Here is a 22,523-nt window from a genome sequence, read left to right as displayed (position 1 = left end):
GTAACACCATCCCTACCTTCCAGCATAGCCTATCCCACACCGCGGTGCAGGAAATACGATCCTTACCTTTCAGCATAGCCAATCCCACACCCCAGTGCAGGTAACAACATTCCTACCTTCCAGCAGAGTCTATTCCACACCCCAGTGCAGGTAACACCCTCCCTACCTTCCAGCATAGTCTGTCCCACACCCCAGTGCAGGTAACACCATCCCTACCTTCCAGCATGACTTATCCCACATCCAAGTGCAGGTAACACCATCCCTACCTTCCAGCAGGGTCTATCCCACACCCCAGTGCAGGTAACACCATCCCTACCTTCCAGCATAGTCTATCCCACACCCCAGTGCAGTAAAAAAAATACATATGAATCACATTTCTAGTTATTGTTGCTAGCTTTACAAATCGGAATCGCTTATTTGGACAGTAGAATAGGCTTTACGCATTTGATTCATGGCTACGGACGCATTTTCATCCGTATGTTTGTGAACGATTGCGTTTACAGCTAGCTATCTAGCCGGGATAACAAGCATGCCGTGAGATCATTCTGACCTAAAACCAAGAATTTTAATATTGGCTAGGTGACAAGTGACGGCGAACCTATCGTAAAGCTAGTTGGCATTCAAAACCCGTTTCAGAGGGTCTTAGAAAGACATTATGTATATACTGCGTGACCACACCATTTAAAAAGCAAGACAGTGCTAGCGAGATTAATTTAATTGACTTATGGTTTCATGCAGTTTTATTAAATAATGTAATGACAAAAATGACCAACATTGGTGCTAATGGTATAAAACGAGAAGGAACTATTTTTTCTTGATAGCATCATTGTTTTCATAGAATTAATGACCAGAGGTTTTTGCTTAACCCTCCTGTTATGTTGCGGGTCAAATTGACCCTTTTTAAAGTTTGAAAATCTAGGAAAAATACTTAAAATTATTTTTTCAGTATGAAACTGTATTTGCAAACCCCCCCTGTATGTTTATATCACCCGGGAACATTTTTGCTGTACCTAAAAAATGAACAGAACAGGAGGGTTAACAACAGTGCAAATAGAACTACCAACCAGAGTTTTTGCATAACAACGGTCCAAATAGAAATACCAACTTGACAAGTTTTGCTTGACAACGGTAAAGCCGCTACACTCTCATTCATGGGCTCTCATTATGTTCCACTCGGGAGCGGCTGAGTCATGTGCGACGCCTAGTGGTAAAATTCGTTATATATTCTGGATATACCGGGTCTGGTATTTGGCTTAATATCAAACCGGTTAGAAAATTTTTACATCAACCCAACCCTAGTGTCTTTTACCTATGAGTTGGGGTGATAAAGCGTTGCTTTCACTGCTACCACAGACTGAATGCGTAATGCAGCTATAATAAGACAAAACTTTTGAATATGTTGGGATATAAAACGATATTAGACATATTATACATCATTAGAAAGACATAATTGGAGATTTTACAGATGATTTTTTTTGCAAATTACAAACATTCCACTTGAAAAAGGTTTTATTCCTTTTAAATGGGTATGAAACGGTGGGGATATTCCCTGAAAACAACTTTTGCAGAAGTGTGTACAGCAGGACGCTGTCTCACGTAGTACAGAAAAGACTGTCACAGACAAGTCAACAGATTGCAATAATTTTATTTGGCCTGCAAGGAAAATCAAATACATCCAATTTAAAGTTATTCTTGCCTTTGCACCCATAATTTTCTGTCACGGATAGCGCCAAACAGTGGCTACTGAACTCAGAGGCTGATTTCAACACTCGAGCTGCATCTGTGCCACAGAAGCATGCAATGAAACCCTCAAAGGGTTGATGGCAAATGCAGGTCATTTAAAATGCAATGCTCACACAATGGCACTCGCGAGGTGCATTTGGGCTGGCAATTTCTCAAAAGCTGACAAATTTTACGGTCAAAAATATTTTTGAGCATTGTTTGAGCAGAAACTTAGAAATGGCACTTCTAAGTAGAGCGACATAGCAAGCTTCAGGCTAACTGTAAAAGCAGACACTGCCCCTGAAGTGCAGGATTTGACAAGTACTGTTCTTCCAAAATAGATGATTACAGATTACCGCCAGATTGCAAAATGACACTTGACCGGTCCAGGGGATAAGTCCAGTGAGTCACTTATCACTGAGCACCACCAAGGAATAGCAGGGAGCAAATGAGCATTAATCTGAGTTTAAACCTTCAATTTTAATTTTGTTTGAATTCATCTGTTTTGTAGGGCAGTTGTAAGTTTTTTCTCTGCAGTCCTCTCTCTGAGGGCTCAAATGCTTTATTTCTGCATAAACTCCCAAATGAGCCTGTGTCTGTTACTTTCCACATTCCAACACTATCTTCCACTTCCCTTCAGGATCGCCAGACCCCTCATGCCAAATACTCATAATTCTAAGATCAAAGCTATAGATGACACTGGGGGGGATTAACAACCACCTTGCATGTAGAGGAGGCATAGTAACAAATGTTAATTCGCTGTTAACCATGCTCGCAGTGTGAACCCCCCACGGTGTGATATCTATCTGCTGCGTATCCCTATAGAGCACCACCGGCGACTAGTGGGCACCGTCAGTGCACTGTTTAGATCTGACAGGTCTAAAAAACTCAAAGTGAGTGCAGTTTATTAGAATATTACAGTATCACGTTTCTGAGTTCCCTAGCCTGTACGACTTAGAAATAATTCTTCATCTTCTCGTAACCTGAACCTAAAGTAATCATGTTTGGTATAGGTATATTTTAATACTCACAACAAAGGTTGGGGTACAAAGTATATCCACCTTTCTTGCATTGCTAAATAATTATGCAACTAGATCAAAATTGAATAAATATTTACCAACGTTATTGAAACCCGCCCAACAATGGGAAAGGCAGACGTGATATGAAGGTGTGCCCTCCAAACAGCCAATGACAGCTCAGACCGCTCTCTCCTGGTTCGGTTTTTAAGTCAATGACCACCAAAGCTAGCCCTCTTCTTCTTCAAATTTTACCTTTTCCTCCGTACCCGCGCCGTGAGTCACGTTGGTTTTTAGGAAGCTACCATCTAGCCTCGGTGTCCCCGCCGAATAACCCTGGATCGCTGTACCGTTGGTGAGTGTTTGCACCGCTTTGGAACCGCGTGTGTACGCCTGGAAGTACTGACGGGCTCGTGTTGCTCGGTGATCAAGCTGGCCTGTCTCAAGCAGCATCTTCCGGCTTTGAACTTAGCGCGTCCTCAGATGGGTCTCGGGGATCACTTTCTCCTCCCTCTTTCCTCTCTTCCTCTCCTCTCCACACTCCGACTCGTAACACCATCGAAGTTTAACCTACCGTTAGCTAGTTATGTGTACATCCATACAAAGCCAGCAGTAGCAAGACAGCGGCTAGACCGTAAACCTAATTGTATGGTTAAAGAACTTTGTGCTATGAGTCGAGTGTAACTGATTGTTGTCCGTCTCATACTAATCATAGGCTACGTGCGTAAAACCAGTATTAATTCATTCATAGTGAGTTTCTGTGTAGCGATACCTAGCAACCTTGTTGAGAGAGTGTATCGCTTATGAACCCTAATATTGATACTATAACGTCTGACTAGTCACTACATTCTACATTGTGTACTGAATTGTATCGTGCTATACTGTGCCAGTATCCTATCCCATATTACAACCAAACTGCTTAACTTATAATAACAATTACTGGTCATTAAAGCATATATTTTTGTATATGTGTGTTTGTGTTTCCTCTCTCATGCTGATGGAATGATCCACCAACAAAGTCAAATAGAGACATTTGAATTAATTAAGTGCCAAGGGTCAATTCCCTCTAAATAATTTTAAGTGTTGAGGTTGATAAAGGGTGATCTCTGTTTATTCTGGGTTCAGTATTCAGAGTGCTGTGCCATTAACAGGGTAGCTGAGGGTGACCCCCTAATTAAATTTGAAATAATAAAATAATATACATTAATTTAAATTTAATTACTCAACTAAGTTCTATCAATGCTATGACAGTTTTTTGCCTGTTTTATAAGCCTACACCACTGCAAAAATTTTCATTGTCTTGCCTACGCTTGACAATTATGTAACTATTTTTGCGCATGTAACGCAACACATTTTTTATGTATGCTTTCCCATTGCTTAGAAATTCCACATGACCACTCATCACTTAGTAATGTCTGCTGCATGTCTGAGGGTCGGTGCACTGAAAGGAGCTCAGGGCAATGTGGGAACATCGCTGTCTTTCATGATCTGTGCTTAATTAGTGATGTAGATCACTGGGGAGGGCAATGTGATAACTGACTGACACGAAGGCTCTATCAACCTCTTCCTGAGGGATAACTGACTGACACGAAGGCTCTATCGACCTCTTCCTGACGGTTGCAGGTGAGAAACCTTCTATAGATGAACAGGTGTTCCTGGTTAGAGCATGTGTGCATTCATTCAGCGGTCGATGATGTGCAGTAGGTTACACATGAGTATCTTACCTCAGACCCCTTTTTGCTGGGCCTGTGCTTGAATGAGGTCCGTTTCTTCTTTTTGCTTGACTTTAGTGATGTCTGTGAAAACCGGGAGAAAATCAAATGGCACTTTCAAGTTCAAAAATAACAAATATATTCATTTTTACCACAGTGTTAGAACATGCAATAGTTTCAACATATTTATGGTGAATAGGAGTTCTTAGAAACAGAAGCATTTAATTTGGCTTACTCTGCTGAACAGCCTTCTCATCATTACTGAAAAATGATTTGAACATTTCCCCAGACGGTGAATGAGTTTGATAAAATATCCTACTCAAAGCATGGGGACTTGAAAATTTGAGCATAGTGCCCTCTCCTGGTCAGATATTAAGAGAACATCGAAATCAAACAGATCAACAGCTACATTATCCTTATTTTGATCAAAGGCTCTATCCATGAAAATATAACTTATTATTATTGTTGCTATCACTCTTATTATTTTTATGTAATTGTGAATATGTAAAATGTACATAATTGAATAACTGGCAATTGAAGGCAACTTTTGTGAAAATATAAAATGATTAAGGATGTTTGGGTATTCAGACCATAATTGTCTCTGGGGGCCACTAGTATGTTACTTTATTCCTGAGCGTGTTCCCCTGCTATCAGCTGCAAGAGGGCAATAGCTCTTTATGAGAAGGATACTGTGATAGGATCCCTGAATCAGAGGGTAAAAGCTCATGATGAGAGGAATTCAGTGATAGTATCCCTGAATCAGAGGGTAAACGCTCTTTATGAGAGGGATCCTGTGATAGGATTCCTGAATCAGAGTGTAAAAGCTTGTGATGAGAGGGATCCTGTGGTAGGATGCCTGAATCAGAGGGTAAAAGCTCATTATGAGAGGGATTCTGTGATAGGATCCCTGAATCAGAGGGTAAAAGCTCATGATGAGAGGAATTCAGTGATAGTATGCCTGAATCGGAGGGTAAATGCTCTTTATGAGAGGGATCCTGTGATAGGATGCCTGGATCAGAGGGTAAAAAAGCTAATTATGAGAGGGATTCTGTGATAGGATCCCTGAATCAGAGGGTAAAAGCTCATGATGAGAGGAATTCAGTGATAGAATCCCTGAATCAGAGGGTAAAACCTCATGATGAGAGGAATTCAGTGATAGAATCCCTGAATCAGAGTATAAAAGCTCTTTATGAGAGGGATCCTGTGATAGGATCCCTGAATCAGAGGGTAAAAGCTCATGATGAGAGGAATTTAGTGATAGAATCCCAGAATCAGAGGGTAAAACCTTATGATGAGAGGAATTCAGTGATAGGATCCCTGAATCAGAGAGTAAAACCTCATGATGAGAGGAATTCAGTGATAGGATCCCTGAATCAGAGGGTAAAAGCTCATTATGAGAGGGATCCAGTAATAGGATCCCTGAATCAGAGTATAAAAGCTCATTATGAGAGGGATCCTGTGATAGGATGCCTGAATCAGAGGGTAAAAGCTCTTTATGAGAGGGATCCTGTGATAGGATGCCTGAATCAGAGGGTAAAAGCTCTTTATGAGAGGGATCTGGTGATAGGATCCCTGAATCAGAGGGTAAAACCTCATGATGAGAGGAATTCAGTGATAGAATCGCTGAATCAGAGGGTAAAAGCTCTTTATGAGAGGGATCCTGTGATAGGATGCCTGAAGTTCTGGAAGGATGCTGGGAGGAGAAGGGGTGGGGGTTGTTGTGTTTTGGGGTGCAGCACGTTTTGCTGGTGACGGGGTACCTGAGGCCGGCGGACACGAAGGATCCAGGTGGGTGGGACAATGACAGCAGCGTGCGCCCCCAAAGAACAGGGCTCCTCTATCTGCTGCAGTGTGAAGCACGTCACTTTACTGTGATACTGAGAGAGAGAGAGAGAGAGAGAGAGAGAGAGAGAGAGAGCGAGAGGGAGAGAGAGAGAGAGAGACAAGTCATGCTCTGCTTGGGCTCTTGAAATTTTGGCTTTGTTTGTCATTTTAAAACTGAGAATGTATTTTAAATTTCATTACAACAAAGATAGTTAATCATACAGATAAGGAAAATCAACAAATTCAGAAAAAGAAAGGACAATCTGAAGAAACAACACCCTAATCACAGGAGAGGGAGGAGATACAGAAACAGACCTAGCAAACAGGACAGCAAAAGAAATCAGGAGGGAAATCAGACACAAAACGCAGGAGTGAGTACATTAGGAACCAGGAGAAAAACCTATTCAAGTACAGAAGAACATAATCTATGTAACTATTGTTTTTTCATTTTTATGTTTAAATTTTTGTGATTTTTTAAATTACAAGCTATTGCTCAGCGCTAAGTAATAAGCTAAAAAGCTAACTAAGTTGGGCTAAAATAAAAAAAAGTGACAGTTTGGCTACCAGCAGTTGAACTCTAGCTCCACTCTGTTTAGATGTAACAATTTAAACTAGCTGCATAAATGAAGCAATAAGAAGAGCAGCAGCCCCTCCCCCACTGCCCAGAGCATGTACCCACTCAGTGATACACTATACCCACACTGCAGCCCAATTCACTATCCCCCAGAAATCACAAATGAGAGCAAAAGAAAACAGTTTAAACTACAGTTTCTGAGGGAGAACCCAGAGACTATGTTTGTTGCCTGTTCTAAAAACTGAGAATTTAGCAACCTCATTCTGTACTCTGACCAGCCTAAAGCCTGGCACACAGCGCTGCTGATCCACTATCCTTCAAGTAAAAAAGAGGGAATTTGCAATGGGTGGAAGGTAAAAATAAAGAACCCTGATGAACTTGATTCTGTGCATAATTCTGACTGCATTATGATGACAGTCAATTTATATAAAAATGGAACAATAATGGTGCAGGGCAACCTCAGAGAATTCCAAACAGCTTTCCCAGCTCTGAAAGAAACAGCTACAAGGGAAAAGGCCTCTGCTAGTCTAAGCCCCCCCCACAGACCCCGATGTTGCAGGTACAGTCAGCAGCCAGACAGAGGAGCAGGGCCAGGAGGAGAGTGAGCTCCCAAACTCAGACCAGGCCCAATCCCTCCTAGCCAACAGAGCTCTGACCAAAATAAAGGACCATTTCACACAGCTGGAAATAGAGCTAGTGCAGCCGAGGGAGATGGTCCTTAAACAACAGACAGACAGAGACACAGACCAGCAGAATGGCAGGCTATCAGCTCACATTAAAGAGCTGCAGCAGGACAGGGAGAACCACAGGATAGAGCTGGCAGGACTGAGAGGGCAGGTGAGAGAGCTACAGCAGAACAGGGACAGCTACATGGAGCAGCTAGCAGCACTGGCGGAGCAGGTCAGAGAGCTGCAGCAGGACAGAGACAGCTACAGGACAGAGCTGGCAGCACTCAGAGAGGAATTGCAGGACAGGGAGAACTACAAGACAGAGCTGGCAGAACTCAGGACCTACAGGACAGAGGGAATACAGCAGAGGGCATGAGGGAACAGAGCCACTCCACTGACCCAAACCTCCACACGACAGTGAGCTCCACCTAGATCAGCCCGGACCACCAAACTCTGCAAACACCCTCAACTCCCATCAGCGCAGATGCACCCCCCAACCAAGAGTCATCGCCAGAGCCCAGCACCCACTCAAATGGGAAAGCAGACATTGTGATGCTAATTGATTCGAACAGAAAATTTATTGAAGAGAAAAAGCTCTTCCCCAGACACAAAGTGGTCTGGTATCCAACCACCCAAACGGCTTTGGAGCTGCTATCTGAGTCCCAGCTCAGCTGCCCCAGCCACATCCCAATCCATACAGAAACCAACAACCTGAGGGCTGAGCAAGAGAGAGTAGCAACATCACTGAGGGCAGTTACAGAGAAGGCTAGCCACACTTTCCCAAGCTCTAAAATTGTGATGTCCACTTTGCTACCAAGAAAGGATTTCCACCCTCTCACAATAAACAAGATCAACACCAGCATATCAAGGGACTGCGCCCTGCAGCCAAATGTCCACCTGGCCCACCACCCCACACCCGGCATAGACAGTCTGTACGACCACATACACCTGTACAAGCAAGCTGTCCCTGCCTTTGCCAAAACGCTGAAGGATGTTGCTTTTAACCGCGAGGCCACCTTCAGCTACAGGACAAACATTACATTACATTACATTACATTCATTTAGCAGACGCTTTTATCCAAAGCGACGTACAAAAGTGCATTTTCATGATCGTAGACAACTGCTGAACACGGGTTCAATAAGGTACAATTACTTATTTTGTAAAGCTATTTCTAGCCGAGAACAAAGAACACTATCCTGGTCTAACATCTGCAAAGCCAAACTAGGCAGAAGAATAAGCTAGAGTATTAGGACAAATACAATTTACCAAGAAGTGCAGGGATGGGGCAACATGTAACAAGTGACAGGATGTGTGTCAAACTGACAAACAGACACGCCCCCAGTCCTCTGAGAACACCAAGACACGCCCCAGCACCAGGACACACAGCACCGCCAAGGAGACACACCCCCTAGTACCAGGACACACAGCACCGCCAGGGAGACACGCCTGGACCAGGACACACAGCACTGCCAGGGAGACACACCCCAGGACCAGGACACACAGCACCGCCAAGGAGACACACCCCCTAGTACCAGGACACACAGCACCGCCAGGGAGACACACCCCAGGACCAGGACACACAGCACCGCCAAGGAGACACACCCCCTAGTACCAGGACACACAGCACCGCCAGGGAGACACGCCCCCTAGTACCAGGACACACAGCACCGCCAGGGAGACACGCCTGGACCAGGACACACAGCACCGCCAGGGAGACACACCCCAGGACCAGGACACACAGCACCGCCAAGGAGACACACCCCCTAGTACCAGGACACACAGCACCGCCAGGGAGACACACCCCAGGACCAGGACACACAGCACCGCCAAGGAGACACACCCCCTAGTACCAGGACACACAGCACTGCCAGGGAGACACGCCCAGACCAGGACACACAGCACCGCCAGGGAGACACGCCCCCTAGTACCAGGACACACAGCACCGCCAGGGAGACACGCCCCAGGACCAGGACACACAGCACCGCCAGGGAGACACGCCCCAGGACCAGGACACACAGCACCGCCAGGGAGACACACCCCAGGACCAGGACACACAGCACCGCCAAGGAGACACACCCCAGGACCAGGACACACAGCACCGCCAGGGAGACACGCCCCCTAGTACCAGGACACACAGCACCGCCAGGGAGACACACCCCAGCACCAGGACAGACAGCACCAAGCAGGACCCCCCAACCCAGACGTCAGCACCCTCACCCAGGCTATCCACCACAACCAGGCCAACAGGAAATCCCTGGACACTTTCCACCAGACCAGCACACAGCCAGACCGGAACCAGTACTGGCCCCCAGCCTTGCAGCACTACCCCAGCAGGGACCTCAGCCAGGGGCACCCAGCTATGCTCAGGTTGTAAGTGGAGTAGCAGGCCCAGCCACAAACCAGCTCAGGGACATCCAGCAGATGCTAAGCCTTATCTGCTCAGAGCTCATGGTCCACAGACAGTGGTAAGAGCATATGCTCCAGTGCAGTGCTATACTACTGCGGTACAAATAATACAACAACCCATAATAATAATAATACTTATTCATAATTTATTTTCTCAATAAGGTTCAAAATCAATGTTAATATTATTTCATGTAAAACTATCTCATTTTTAAAATGACAAGCAAAAGCAAAAAATGATTCTAACAAATAGTTAAGAAATGAAATCTTTCAAAATGTCATTATGGAATATTCAGGGTTTGAGCTCTTCTGTGTTTGGTTTAAAGAGCAAAAACCAAGAATTCATTAAAGAGATAGGAGATGTTGATGTTCTCATTTTACAGGAGACATTCTAATGAAAATATCCTGCTGAGCATTTGAGGAAACCGGCTCCAGCAGTATTAATGGGTTGCAGAAAATGGCCTCTTCTAGGACCCACTGACTCGAGACCATCCCCCAATCTCAGGAGATCCACAGGCTCCACCATGCCCTTAGCACAGATTCATAGAAATCCGTACAGCCATGAGTATTCACGATGCCTGGCTTCATTAGAAACCAGTGACGGCCCAGTCCCATTTCCCCCACCTGTCTCAACAGACTACAAGCTGGAGCCCTCCAGCAGACCTTGATACAGCAGCCTTTGCACTGCCTGCAACCGAAAAGTTGCCACTTTGCTTTTCGATGTCGATTAGGCCCTGCCCCCCTTCTTGGACTGTTAAATATAAAGCCCCTGCCTTCAGCCAGTGCTGTCCTGACCAAAAAAAAAATTAACCAGGGACCGCTGCACTGCTCGTAGCAGTTCAGCAGGAGGTTGCAACACTGCTACCTTATGCCACAGTGTGGATGCCACCAAGTTGTTTATTATAAGGGCTCTGCCCCTATAAGACAGCCAAGGCACAATCCAGTTCTATTTTTCCAGTTTCCTGGAAACATTCCCCTCAATATCTGCCCAGTTCTTGCAAACATACTCCTCCAAGCCCATGTGGACCCCCAAAATCTTCAACCCTTTCTTACCCCAATTTATATTCCCTGGGAGTGTAGGGAGTATCCTTCCTCTCCACAGACCACCCAACAAAGCCTCACTTTTTTCCCAATTGACCTTTGCTGATGCAGCTCGCTCAAAGACTTCCAGACAGTCTTCCAGGGCCTGTACACCCCCCTGATCCTGAATCAGCACTGTAACATCATCTGCGTATGCTGACAAAGTTACGGCTTTTCCAGCCCCAGGAACCATCACACCCTTGTGCGTAAAAGATTTAATAAAGGCTCTATGGCTAGGGAGTAGAGCTGTCCTGACAAAGGGCCCTCCTCCAACCTTAACCAAACATGACACCTGGGAGTACAACAATTTAATCCAAGAAACAAAAACCAAAACCATGGAACACTTTAAACAAGTAACTGTGATCAACCCGGTCAAATGCCTTTTCTTGATCTATAGAAATTAATCCAAACTCCAGACCACATTCCTTTGACAGATCCAGCATGTCTCGAATTAAAAACAGATTGTATCGGATTGATCTCCCAGGGATACAGTATGACCGATCAATGTGTATTATATCAGCAAGGTGCTTCTTCAGCCTGTTCGCCAAACAATTAGACAGAATCTTGTAATCTGTACATAAAAGTGTGACTAGCTGCCAGTTCTTTAAAAGACAAAGGTCCCCTTTTTTAGGCAGCAGTGTCAATAACATCCGACGACAACTTGTTGGCAGCTGTCCAGCCATCAGGCACTCTAAGAAGACCTCCAGAAGATCAGTACCAAGAGTTCCCCAGAAGCGCTTATAAAAAGCTGATGGCAGTCCATCCACTCCAGGTGCACGCCCTGATGCCATCTGTTGCACTGCTGCAGTCAGCTCCTCCAAACTGAGCACTATGTCCAACCCAGTCCTCTGGACCTCCCCGAGCTTCGGGAGGTCATGAATTAGAACATCTACCTGATGCTGATCTGCATCCCCAGCACTAAACAAATCTTCATAAAAACTCACTGCTGCTTCCCTAATTTCCCCTCTATCATAAGAGAGTCTGCCATCTCGTAGCCGCAGACAATGCATCTGCTTCTTTTCCCCCACGTTCTTCTCCAACTTAAAAAAGAAAGAGCTAGGAGCATCCATGTCTTTTAAAAAATTATACCAAGCCCTCACGATTGCGCCTTGTGCTCTACCCCACAATAAAGCCCCAAGATCACTGCGCATGCGTGTTAAAACTGAATTCAGCTGTTCATCACTCCTACCCCCCATTTGCTTTTCAATACTTAGTATATCCCTTTCCAGTTCCCCCAGTATATTGCTGACGGAAAGCTCTAATTTGTGCTTTCCCTATTTCCCACCATTGCATTTGTGACACGTAATTAGGTTTCATTCCCCTCCACTCTTCCCAAAAAGTTACAAACTTTTCACAGAAGGAAATATCTTCCAAATGTTTGTCATTTAGTTTCCAATATGTTGTCTGAGCTTGTGTTTTAGCAATAGCTAAACATACACTGACTAAATGGTGATCAGACAAACCACAAGGAGTAATGCTGGCCTTTACAACTCTATTCGAGTTTCTCCTACACAGATAAAAACGATCAAGCCTTGCTACACTCGGCCTATTCCCCCCAGCTCTGACCCACGCGTACTGCCTGGCTGTAGGGTGCTTATCCCTCCACACATCATGCAAATGAATCTTCTTTAGAATACCTTCCAAACGCACTGCAGAAGCTAAATGTGGTTCCTCCCCATTTCTGTCCACTGTAAAATCAGCAGTGCAATTAAAATCGCCACCTAATACAATAATACTCTGCCTCCCCGTCAGATTGAGACGCCATCTCGGCATCTCCACAAACAAACCAAAAGCCCGCTAACTCCACTAAACTAGTTAAAAACACCAAAAAAGATCTTGAATATATACCTCATTAAGCAGTAATATCAGCTAACCCAGAATATAGTTTTAAGAAAGTATACCAACACAAATACAGAAAGCCCTATTCCCACAGCCACCCTCCACCTCAGAGAGAGAGAGAGAGAGGGGGAGGGGGGTTATCAGCCAGACAAACATACTACTCTCTACAAACACAGGACACAGGCAGACCCACAGATACTCTCTCTATACACACAGGACACAGGCAGACCCACAGATACTCTCTCTATACACACAGGACACAGTCAGACCCACAGATACTCTCTCTATACACACAGGACACAATCAGACCCACAGATACTCTCTCTATACACACAGGACACAGGCAGACCCACAGATACTCTCTCTATACACACAGGACACAGGCAGACCCACAGATACTCTCTCTATACACACAAGACACAGTCAGAACCACAGATACTCTCTCAACACACACAGGACACAGTCAGACCCACAGATACTCTCTCTATACACACAGGACACAGGCAGACCCACAGATACTCTCTCTATACACACAGGACACAGGCAGACCCACAGATACTCTCTCTATACACACAGGACACAGTCAGACCCACAGATACTCTCTCTATACACACAGAATATAGTTAGAAACACAGGCTACTCTCACTACGCACAGGACACAGACAGACACACACACTATTCACTGTCTGCACACAGGATACAGATACACACACACTACTCTCTCTATACACACAGGACACAGACAGACACACACACTACTCTTGCTCTACACATCTCATACTCTCCATCTCTGACTTTCACAAACTCTGTCAGCAAACACCACACCTCCTCATGAGAACAATACTCACACACACAACACCATACACACACAGTTCGCAAACAGTCACACACACACCACGCAGACAAACACACACACATACACACAGTCATACACAAACCACAGAGTCACACACAGACCACACGTCTCTCTCTCTCTCATACAGTCACTCATTCTCTCTCTTGGTTGTCCATCGAATCCGATGATGATGTCCACTTCTGTCTTTTATCGGTGAATTCTTTGATGGCTGAATAGCGCTATCCTGGACCCACAAGTCCTATTGCTGGTAGGACATGTATATGTGGTGGTAGTGGTAGCAGCAACCATGGGTGTGTTCCTTCTGAGTCTCCTTTGCTGTCTCCTGGCTGTCCTTTTCTCCTCCAGCATGCAGATCCCATTCAGGCACAGCTGCCACCAGTTATTACAGTCAGCAGCAACATCCTCCAGGTCTTCGGGTCTGATTTTGCACGCGGTCTTTAGCTGGTCCTTGTAGCGCTTCATCTGCCCTCCTGCTGAGCATCGTCCATGGTGTAGCTGGCCATATAGCACTCTGCGAGGCAGCCGATTTGGGAGCATCCTTACCACATGCCCCAGCCATCGTAGCTGGTGCTGGGTGATCATAGCCTCAATACTTCTGCAGTTGGACTTTGTGAGCATTTAAGAGTGACGTATACGATCACACCAGGTAATTCCCAGGATGCGCTGAAGGCAGCGTATGTGGAGGTGCTCCAGGGACTTGACGTGGCGGCTGTAAGTTACTCAAGCTTCGCAGCTGTAAAGAAGGGTGGTGATGCAGATGGCTTAGTAGACGCATACCTTCATGCGGAGATGTAGGTTCTTGTTTTGAAAGACCTGGCGCCGGAGTCTCCAAAGGCAGCTGATGCTTGTTTAATTCGGTTCTGGACCTCATTGTCAATGCTGCTGTCTTCAGAAAGAATACTCCCCAGATATCTGAACGATGGACCTACTGACAGTTGTTCATCAGCAACAGTGAAGGCTGGTGGTGTGGGTGGGATGTTGGCTCTCCATTGACAGACTACGTCCGTTTTGGTGGTGTTGACGGTCAGTCCCATCCTGCTACACGCTCTCACTGCCGCCGCAAGTACAGACTGGAGGTCTTGTGGAGTGTGAGACACAATATTGCAGTCATCTGCATACTGCAGCTCAAGGACTCTTTCTCTATTCAGTTTAGTGGTTGCTTGGAGCCTCCTAATATTGAAGAGGTTGCTGTCTAGCCTGAAGTCCACTGGCACACTGCTGCTGTCCTCAATCTCCTTGTGGAGAAGCTGAGTGACACATAGGAGGAAGATGTTAAAGAGCACCGGTGCTAGCGCACACTCCTGCCTGACCCCTGTATGTACAGGGTAAGGGGCAGACTCTTGTCTGACTCGAGCAGTCATTCCATCCTGAAACTGGCGGAGGATGTTGACGAATTTGTTGGGGCAGCCAAACCTGAGGAGGTCGTCCCACAAAAGTTCTCTCTGGACAATGTCGAAGGCTGTGGAGAGGTCGACAAAGACCATAAACAGGTCCTCCTGTTGTTCCCGGCACTTTTCCTGAAGCTGTCGGGCTGGGAAAATCATGTCGACCATGCTCCTGTTCTTCCTAAACCCGCACTGTGATTCAGGCAGCATTGACTATGTGATGTTGTTGATCAGCCTCTGAAGCATCACCTTAGCCAGGACCTTACCAGCAGCAGCAAGGAGTGATATACCCCTACTGTTGCCACAGACGGCCTTGTCACCCTTGTTCTTGTAAATGGTGACAATATTGGCGTCTCTCCATTGTTGTGTGATGTTCTCAACAGCCCAGGCCTTGGTGATGTATTGGTGTAGAGTTCTTGTACAGAGGTACCCTCCCTGCTTTAGCAGCTCAGCAGGGATCTTGTCATTACCAGTTGTTGTTTTTGAGGGAACAGATAGCTAATAGGACCTCCAGGAAGGTTGGGGGCTGTCTGAGGTTGTGAATGGGAGGAAGTTTAGGCAGTTCGTACAGAATGGTGGGGTCTGCATCCTGATTAAGAAGGACATCAAAATGTTCAGCACACCTCAACAGGTTGCCAGTCTGGTCCTTCAAGACTGTTAGACCATCTGTTGTTTTCAGGGGAGTGATGCCGCAATTTATTGGGCCGTAGATGGTTTGGACAGCATTGTAAAAGTTGTGCATGTCATTTTTATCGGCAAATGACTGAATTTCCTGTGCCTTTTTTGCCCACCACTTGATAGAGGTCCACTTCTGGTCCATGGTGTTCTCTGAACTCAAGAACTCCATCTCCCTTAGTTTCTCAGCCAGGGAGCGACGGAACTCGTTTTTGCATCAATGTTTCCCAGGCGGGTGCAATCTAGCTGCCTCCTGTTAGGCCCTCGCAGCCGCAAGGGGGGGGCGAAATTTCATGTGGACCTTGGTCACAATCATACGGTGGTCTGCACCTCACATGGCACGGGTGATGAGAACATCTCAGATGTCACTGCGTCTCACTATGACATAGTCAATCAGGTGCCAGTGTTTCATACACACACTCTCATACACACACACACACACACACACGTACACATATAGTAAACTTACTGCCTGTTTGCACCAGGAACAGCTGATAGCTACTATTTCTTTACTGTGAAAGGCAAACTTCTGCTGGAAACCCTGAAAGATAATGAGAAATAATTTAGTTACAGCACCGCAGTGTAAGGGGGTCAGATACAGTACTGCAGTGTAAGGGCGAGATAAAGTACTGCAGTGTAAGGGTCAGATACAGTACTGCAGTGTAAGGGGGTCAGATACAGTACTGCAGTGTAAGGGTCAGATAAAGTACTGCAGTGTAAGGGTCAGATACAGTACTGCAGTGTAAGGGGGTCAGATACAGTACTGCAGTGTAAGAGGGTCAGATACAGTACTGCAGTGTAAGAGGGTCAGATACAGTACTGCAGTGTAAGAGGGTCAGATACAGTACTGCAGTGTAAGGGTCAGATACAGTACTGCAGTGTAAGGGTCAGATACAGTACTGCAGTGTAAGAGGGTCAGATACAGTACTGTAGTGTAAGGGTCAGATACAGTACTGCAGTGTAAGGGTCAGGTACAGTACTGCAGTGTAAGGGTCAGATACAGTACTGCAGTGTAAGGGGGTCAGATACAGTACTGCAGTGTAAGGGGGTCAGATACAGTACTGCAGTGTAAGAGGGTTAGATACAGTACTGCAGTGTAAGAGGGTCAGATACAGTACTGCAGTGTAAGAAGGTCAGATACAGTACTGCAGTGTAAGGGTCAGATACAGTACTGCAGTGTAAGAGGGTCAGATACAGTACTGTAGTGTAAGGGTCAGATACAGTACTGCAGTGTAAGGGTCAGGTACAGTACTGCAGTGTAAGGGTCAGATACAGTACTGCAGTGTAAGGGTCAGATACAGTACTGCAGTGTGAGGGTCAGATACAGTACTGCAATGTAAGGGGGTCAGATACAGTACTGCAGTGTAAGGGTCAGATACAGTACTGCAGTGTAAGGGTCAGATACAGTACTGCAGTGTAAGGGTGTTTTACCTTCCCACATTGCCGGCATTTCCCTTCTTGTCGTCGTCTGTGGACCCAGTGATGCCGCACAATGGTGGGCTGGAAACAAAATCATTTTCACTGTTAAAACCTTAGGTACTTATAAACTCTCTAGTACTTTAAAACTCTGCAATAAATCCATTCATTATGTATACCCGCTCGTCCCTGGTCAGGGTCACGGGGGGTACTGGAGCCTATCTCAGCATGCATTGGGCGAGAGGCAGGAATACACCCTGGACAGGCTGGCAATCTATCACAGGGCACACACACCATTCACTCTCACACTTATACATATGGGCAATTTAGAGTCTCCAATTACCCTATATCCATGTCTTTAGACTGTGGGAGGAAACCGAAGTACTCAAAGAAAACCCACGCGGACACCGAGAGAACATGCAAACTCCACACCGAAAAGCCCAGGCTGGGATTCGAACCCAGGACCATCTTGCTGTGAGGTGACAGTGCTAACCACTGCACCACCAAGCCCAAAGTTAATTGTTTTATTATTTTTTCTCTAAGGGAAATAATAAATAATTAAAATAACAATAAGCATTATTATTATTATTATTATTATTATTATTATTATTATTATATAAATTAGGAAAATCTTATGTCTTAATTAATGATTCTCTTCATCCGTAAATGGTTTATAGTCCCATTTTCATTCGGCAGTAACTACCAAGTAATTTGTTTTGAAAACATACTTTGCGAGTTTGAGATTTTGTGCAAGGGAGTTTCTTTTAAAGTGTTTGAAGGCTCTGAATAAACCACAGAGATGTTTAAAGGAGCCAATACGACAGACACTTGACCCATTCGCTGCAGATCAGCAAACACTGTGCTGTCATTAAAGGCCTACAGTATATGCAAAGGTGACATTAAACGATTTAAGCACAAAAGCAGTCTTAGAAGTGATTCATGTTTATTCAGGTGACAATCAATGAATTACCCACAAGTCCTCACTAATCTGCTCAGTTCACAGTGTGTTAAAGTCACAAGTCTTCTGTAGTCCACACTTGATCAGTACACAGTGTGTTAATGTCACAAATCCTCACTAATCTGCACATGTTTAGTACACAGTGTGTTAATGTCACAAGTCCTCACTAATCTGCACATGCTCAGTACACAGTTTATACATTTTTTCATATGCCTGAATAGAGGTTTCTTTTTCAAATTTACATATTAATATGTTATCTAAGGGGATACCCACACCTGTTTCCAAGACAAAAAGCCATAAGAAAAATATTTTGGAATTAACTGATGAAGGATGTTATTAACTTCAATTGTTTACTTATACAATGCATATTATTATTCCTTTGACATATAACATTGCATATATCATTTTTTTCTGGATTCCAATTTTTATCCAGAAAACACATTTTTGTCCCCAATTAAATGCACAGTGTGTGATTACAGTAATATTACAGTAAGGCATTGATTTTTCAGATCACCCTCAGAATAAACTCATTCACCAAGGTTATGAGATTTGTAAATGAAATATGAAGACCATAATAACAACAGCATTCTGTATAATGAACAGTAAGCATAGATGTCTGGTACTGAAACTCATCCATTTCTGATTTTTATGCTTGCTACATGTGGCGTCCGCACCAAGAGAGGAATAAAGGTAAGTAAAAATTTGAGAGAAAGGAAAAGACATTTACCTCCCTTATGTTCCGTGATCCATATTCCCGAAATGACGGCTTACACCTAAAGTTTATCTGAATAGCAGGGGCAGAATAGCAGAAAGAAGTGCATTTTTACCCAGAGCCTGCAGTCACACGTGCATCATTATGTACAGTGTCGCAAAGACTTGCAGTCCTGCATGTGATGTGTAACAGCAGCAGTGCAGTCCTGCATGTGTGATGTGTAACAGCAGCAGTGCAGTCCTGCATGTGTGGCATGTAACAGTCAGTGCAGTCCTGCTTGTGTAACAGCAGCAGTGCAGTCCTGCATGTGTAACAGCAGCAGTGCAGTCCTGCTTGTGTGATGTGTAACAGCAGCAGTGCAGTCCTGCATGTGTGATGTGTAACAGCAGCAGTGCAGTCCTGCATGTGTGATGTGTAACAGCAGCAGTGCAGTCCTGCATGTGTAACAGCAGCAGTGCAGTCCTGCATGTGTGATGTGTAACAGCAGCAGTGCAGTCCTGCATGTGTGATGTGTAACAGCAGCAGTGCTGTCCTGCATGTGTGATGTGTAACAGCAGCAGTGCTGTCCTGCATGTGTGATGTGTAACAGCAGCAGTGCTGTCCTGCATGTGTGATGTGTAACAGCAGCAGTGCAGTCCTGCATGTGTGATGTGTAACAGCAGCAGTGCTGTCCTGCATGTGTGGCGTGTAACAGCAGCAGTGCAGTCCTGCATGTGTGATGTGTAACAGCAGCAGTGCAGTCCTGCATGTGTGATGTGTAACAGCAGCAGTGCAGTCCTGCATGTGTGATGTGTAACAGCAGCAGTGCAGTCCTGCATGTGTGATGTGTAACAGCAGCAGTGCAGTCCTGCATGTGTGATGTGTAACAGCAGCAGTGCAGTCCTGCATGTGTGATGTGTAACAGCAGCAGTGCTGTCCTGCATGTGTGATGTGTAACAGCAGCAGTGCTGTCCTGCATGTGTGGCGTGTAACAGCAGCAGTGCTGTCCTGCATGTGTGATGTGTAACAGCAGCAGTGCTGTCCTGCATGTGTGATGTGTAACAGCAGCAGTGCTGTCCTGCATGTGTGGCGTGTAACAGTCAGTGCAGTCCTGCTTGTGTAACAGCAGCAGTGCAGTCCTGCATGTGTGATGTGTAACAGCAGCAGTGCAGTCCTGCATGTGTGATGTGTAACAGCAGCAGTGCTGTCCTGCATGTGTGATGTGTAACAGCAGCAGTGCTGTCCTGCATGTGTAACAGCAGCAGTGCAGTCCTGCTTTTGTGATGTGTAACAGCAGCACAGTCCTGCACTTACCTGCTCCAGCTGTTCGATGCAGATGGTGTGGACCACTATCTTACAGGCAGCGCACTTCTTCCTGGTTACAGATTTTTGCTTTGATATTGAAAGGGAGAAAGGAACGAGAAGAGCGAGGAGAGCACCGTGAACACAGATAGATTCACTCATAACAGACTGACAGAGACTGACACAAGCTTGCAGCGTACTGCTCTTTGACCCTGCCTTCAATGGCATGAGCCACATAAAAATCTAGCCTTTTGTTTCTGTGAAGATTTCCAACGGTGCAGCTTGCTCTCAGTGGCAAATGTGTATGGATCCAACAGCTGAAACTTCCTATCTAAACCTAACCACGATTTATATGTTTGATCTGTTCATAGTTTCTGTCCATTACTCAGATAATTGCACTAGAGGGCAATCTTGCACAAGCAAAAAAGTTAAATGTACAGGATTCAGATCTATTGCCACCACTGAAAGTCTCCTAACTGAAATTAGTTCTGAGGGTTTTCAATGTTTGAAGCGCAATGCAACAGAAAAGCTTTGTAAATGTAAACAGACCTGCTTGTTCAGAGAAGCAGCACTTTATCCTGGAATTCCTAATTTTTTTTATTTTTGACTACGACCTCAGTCCAGAAGAAAGGATATTATGAAAATATTATATAATATTATATTTTATAAAATGCTATGTTTTGTTAAAATATATCAATATATCCACATTTGTATAGTTGCCCATATCTTGTGAAGTGTTGCAATATATTTTTTGAGCATGATCATATATTTTTCAAAATATTTAAATTTCAGATTTTTGTAGAGGGGCATTTCTTTAGGAGTTTGCAGAATTTATAAGCAAACCAACAAAGAAATGATAAGGTAAAAAGCTGAAAAAAGTCCTTCTCTGAAATTAACAAACAGGTCTGACTTTTGATTGCTTCATGGCTCATCATGTGATTTATAGCTGAATATATGAATAAGGATTTAGTTTTACACCAATAGGAGCTCTATAGTACATCTATATGCTTTTAGAATGGATATATTTTTCACTTTGCAAACAGAGCCTCCAGGTCAGTTTGGGGATCATCTGAAAATTCAGTAGAGGAATAGAAAGTGATTCCTAACTATAAAACGTACTGTATCTGAAAGTACAAAATTGTAGTTATAAGCTATATTTGACAGTTTTTTTACATGGCAGCATTTTATATCCATATTTATTCATATATTTTAATATATGACTTTATTTTTTAATGCTCTCTTTCTTAAGTTCATGAAGCCAAAATGCTACAATGCATACATACCCTTTCAAAACGTATAACAGGGAAAATAAAGAATTCCCCTTTGATGTAAAGTCTGTTAGGTCTAAAAAGGAGGTCTGACACAGCCCATTCTGTAATGTTCACTTCAACCTCAATACCTGATTGGTAGTCCAATCTGACTGAATGAACAGCCGATATATTAAAATTCAAATACCATGTTAATTACACAATGGACATAGTTTTCAAAATAACCACTGACAAAGCCTCATGTAATGAGCAGTATAAAAACTTTGCTGCTTGCAACATGAAACCTGAATAAAATAAGCTTCATGTCAGAGGACATTTTTTCTTTGCTTCATTACGTGTAACGTTTCTTTTATTTCCATCACCTGTATGTAGGAACTGTGGCTCTGCGCTTGTTTGTGTTTGGTGAGGCTAACAAAATGACATACTTATTCTGAAAATGAATGGTAAAAGTTTAGCAGCTCCTATTACACAGGCCGTCTTTCAAAATTACCTTGTTTCTGAATGTTTAGAGGGATGTAATCTAGTGCATATGTTTGGCTTGTCCCGCACTGTCTCTTCGTTCAAATTCAAATTCAAATTCAAAAAGCTTTATTGGCATGAAATACATTTGTACTTATTGCCAAAGCGTACACACAGAAACAGGAATAGGAATACAAACAACATGAAATACAAACAACATTGTGGTAACGACAACAATGCAATTAACAGTGTGGTAATGGCCACAGCGAGTAGGCTATATAATATCTTCATTCTCTCTCCCCTCCTTCTCTCTCATACCTCTCTTCTCTTTACTCTTTCTCTCCTCCCGCTCTCTCATACCTCTGTTCTCTTCACTCTCTCTCCTCCCTCTCTCTCATACATCTCTCTTCTCTTTACTCTTTCTCTCCCCCCTCTCAAATTCAAATTCAAATTCAAATTCAAATGCTTTATTGGCATGACATATTTAAAAATACATATTGCCAAAGCGTAGTGACAACAGCAATCAACTACAGTAAGAATATATAATCAAAAGGAAAAAAGAAGACAAGCAGCATCAACGATAACAGCACAAATGATAGGAACATAATACTTATCTATTAAGTTAACTGAATTAAATTAATTATATTATATACATGCACACATACACACGCATA

The 22,523-nt window shown here is 44.2% G+C and overlaps 1 protein-coding gene across 1 annotated transcript in view; it reads right to left on the bottom strand.

Moving 5' to 3' along the window:
* The window catches only part of LOC135242604 (diacylglycerol kinase zeta-like), a 152,977-nt gene that overhangs the window by 91,070 nt on the left and 39,384 nt on the right, over nucleotides 1-22,523 (bottom strand). Inside the window, exons 5-10 of the mRNA XM_064313754.1 lie at nucleotides 20,135-20,212; nucleotides 18,857-18,913; nucleotides 17,187-17,255; nucleotides 16,225-16,296; nucleotides 6,211-6,327; nucleotides 4,463-4,534 (exon numbers count right to left, since the gene is read on the bottom strand). Coding sequence (XP_064169824.1) covers nucleotides 4,463-4,534; nucleotides 6,211-6,327; nucleotides 16,225-16,296; nucleotides 17,187-17,255; nucleotides 18,857-18,913; nucleotides 20,135-20,212 — 465 coding nt within the window. The remainder of the gene's footprint in view (nucleotides 1-4,462; nucleotides 4,535-6,210; nucleotides 6,328-16,224; nucleotides 16,297-17,186; nucleotides 17,256-18,856; nucleotides 18,914-20,134; nucleotides 20,213-22,523) is intronic.

Source organism: Anguilla rostrata, chromosome 16 (genome assembly GCF_018555375.3).
Source record: "Anguilla rostrata isolate EN2019 chromosome 16, ASM1855537v3, whole genome shotgun sequence".
Lineage (NCBI taxonomy): Eukaryota > Metazoa > Chordata > Actinopteri > Anguilliformes > Anguillidae > Anguilla > Anguilla rostrata.
This window is presented reverse-complemented; position numbering and strand designations above follow the sequence as displayed.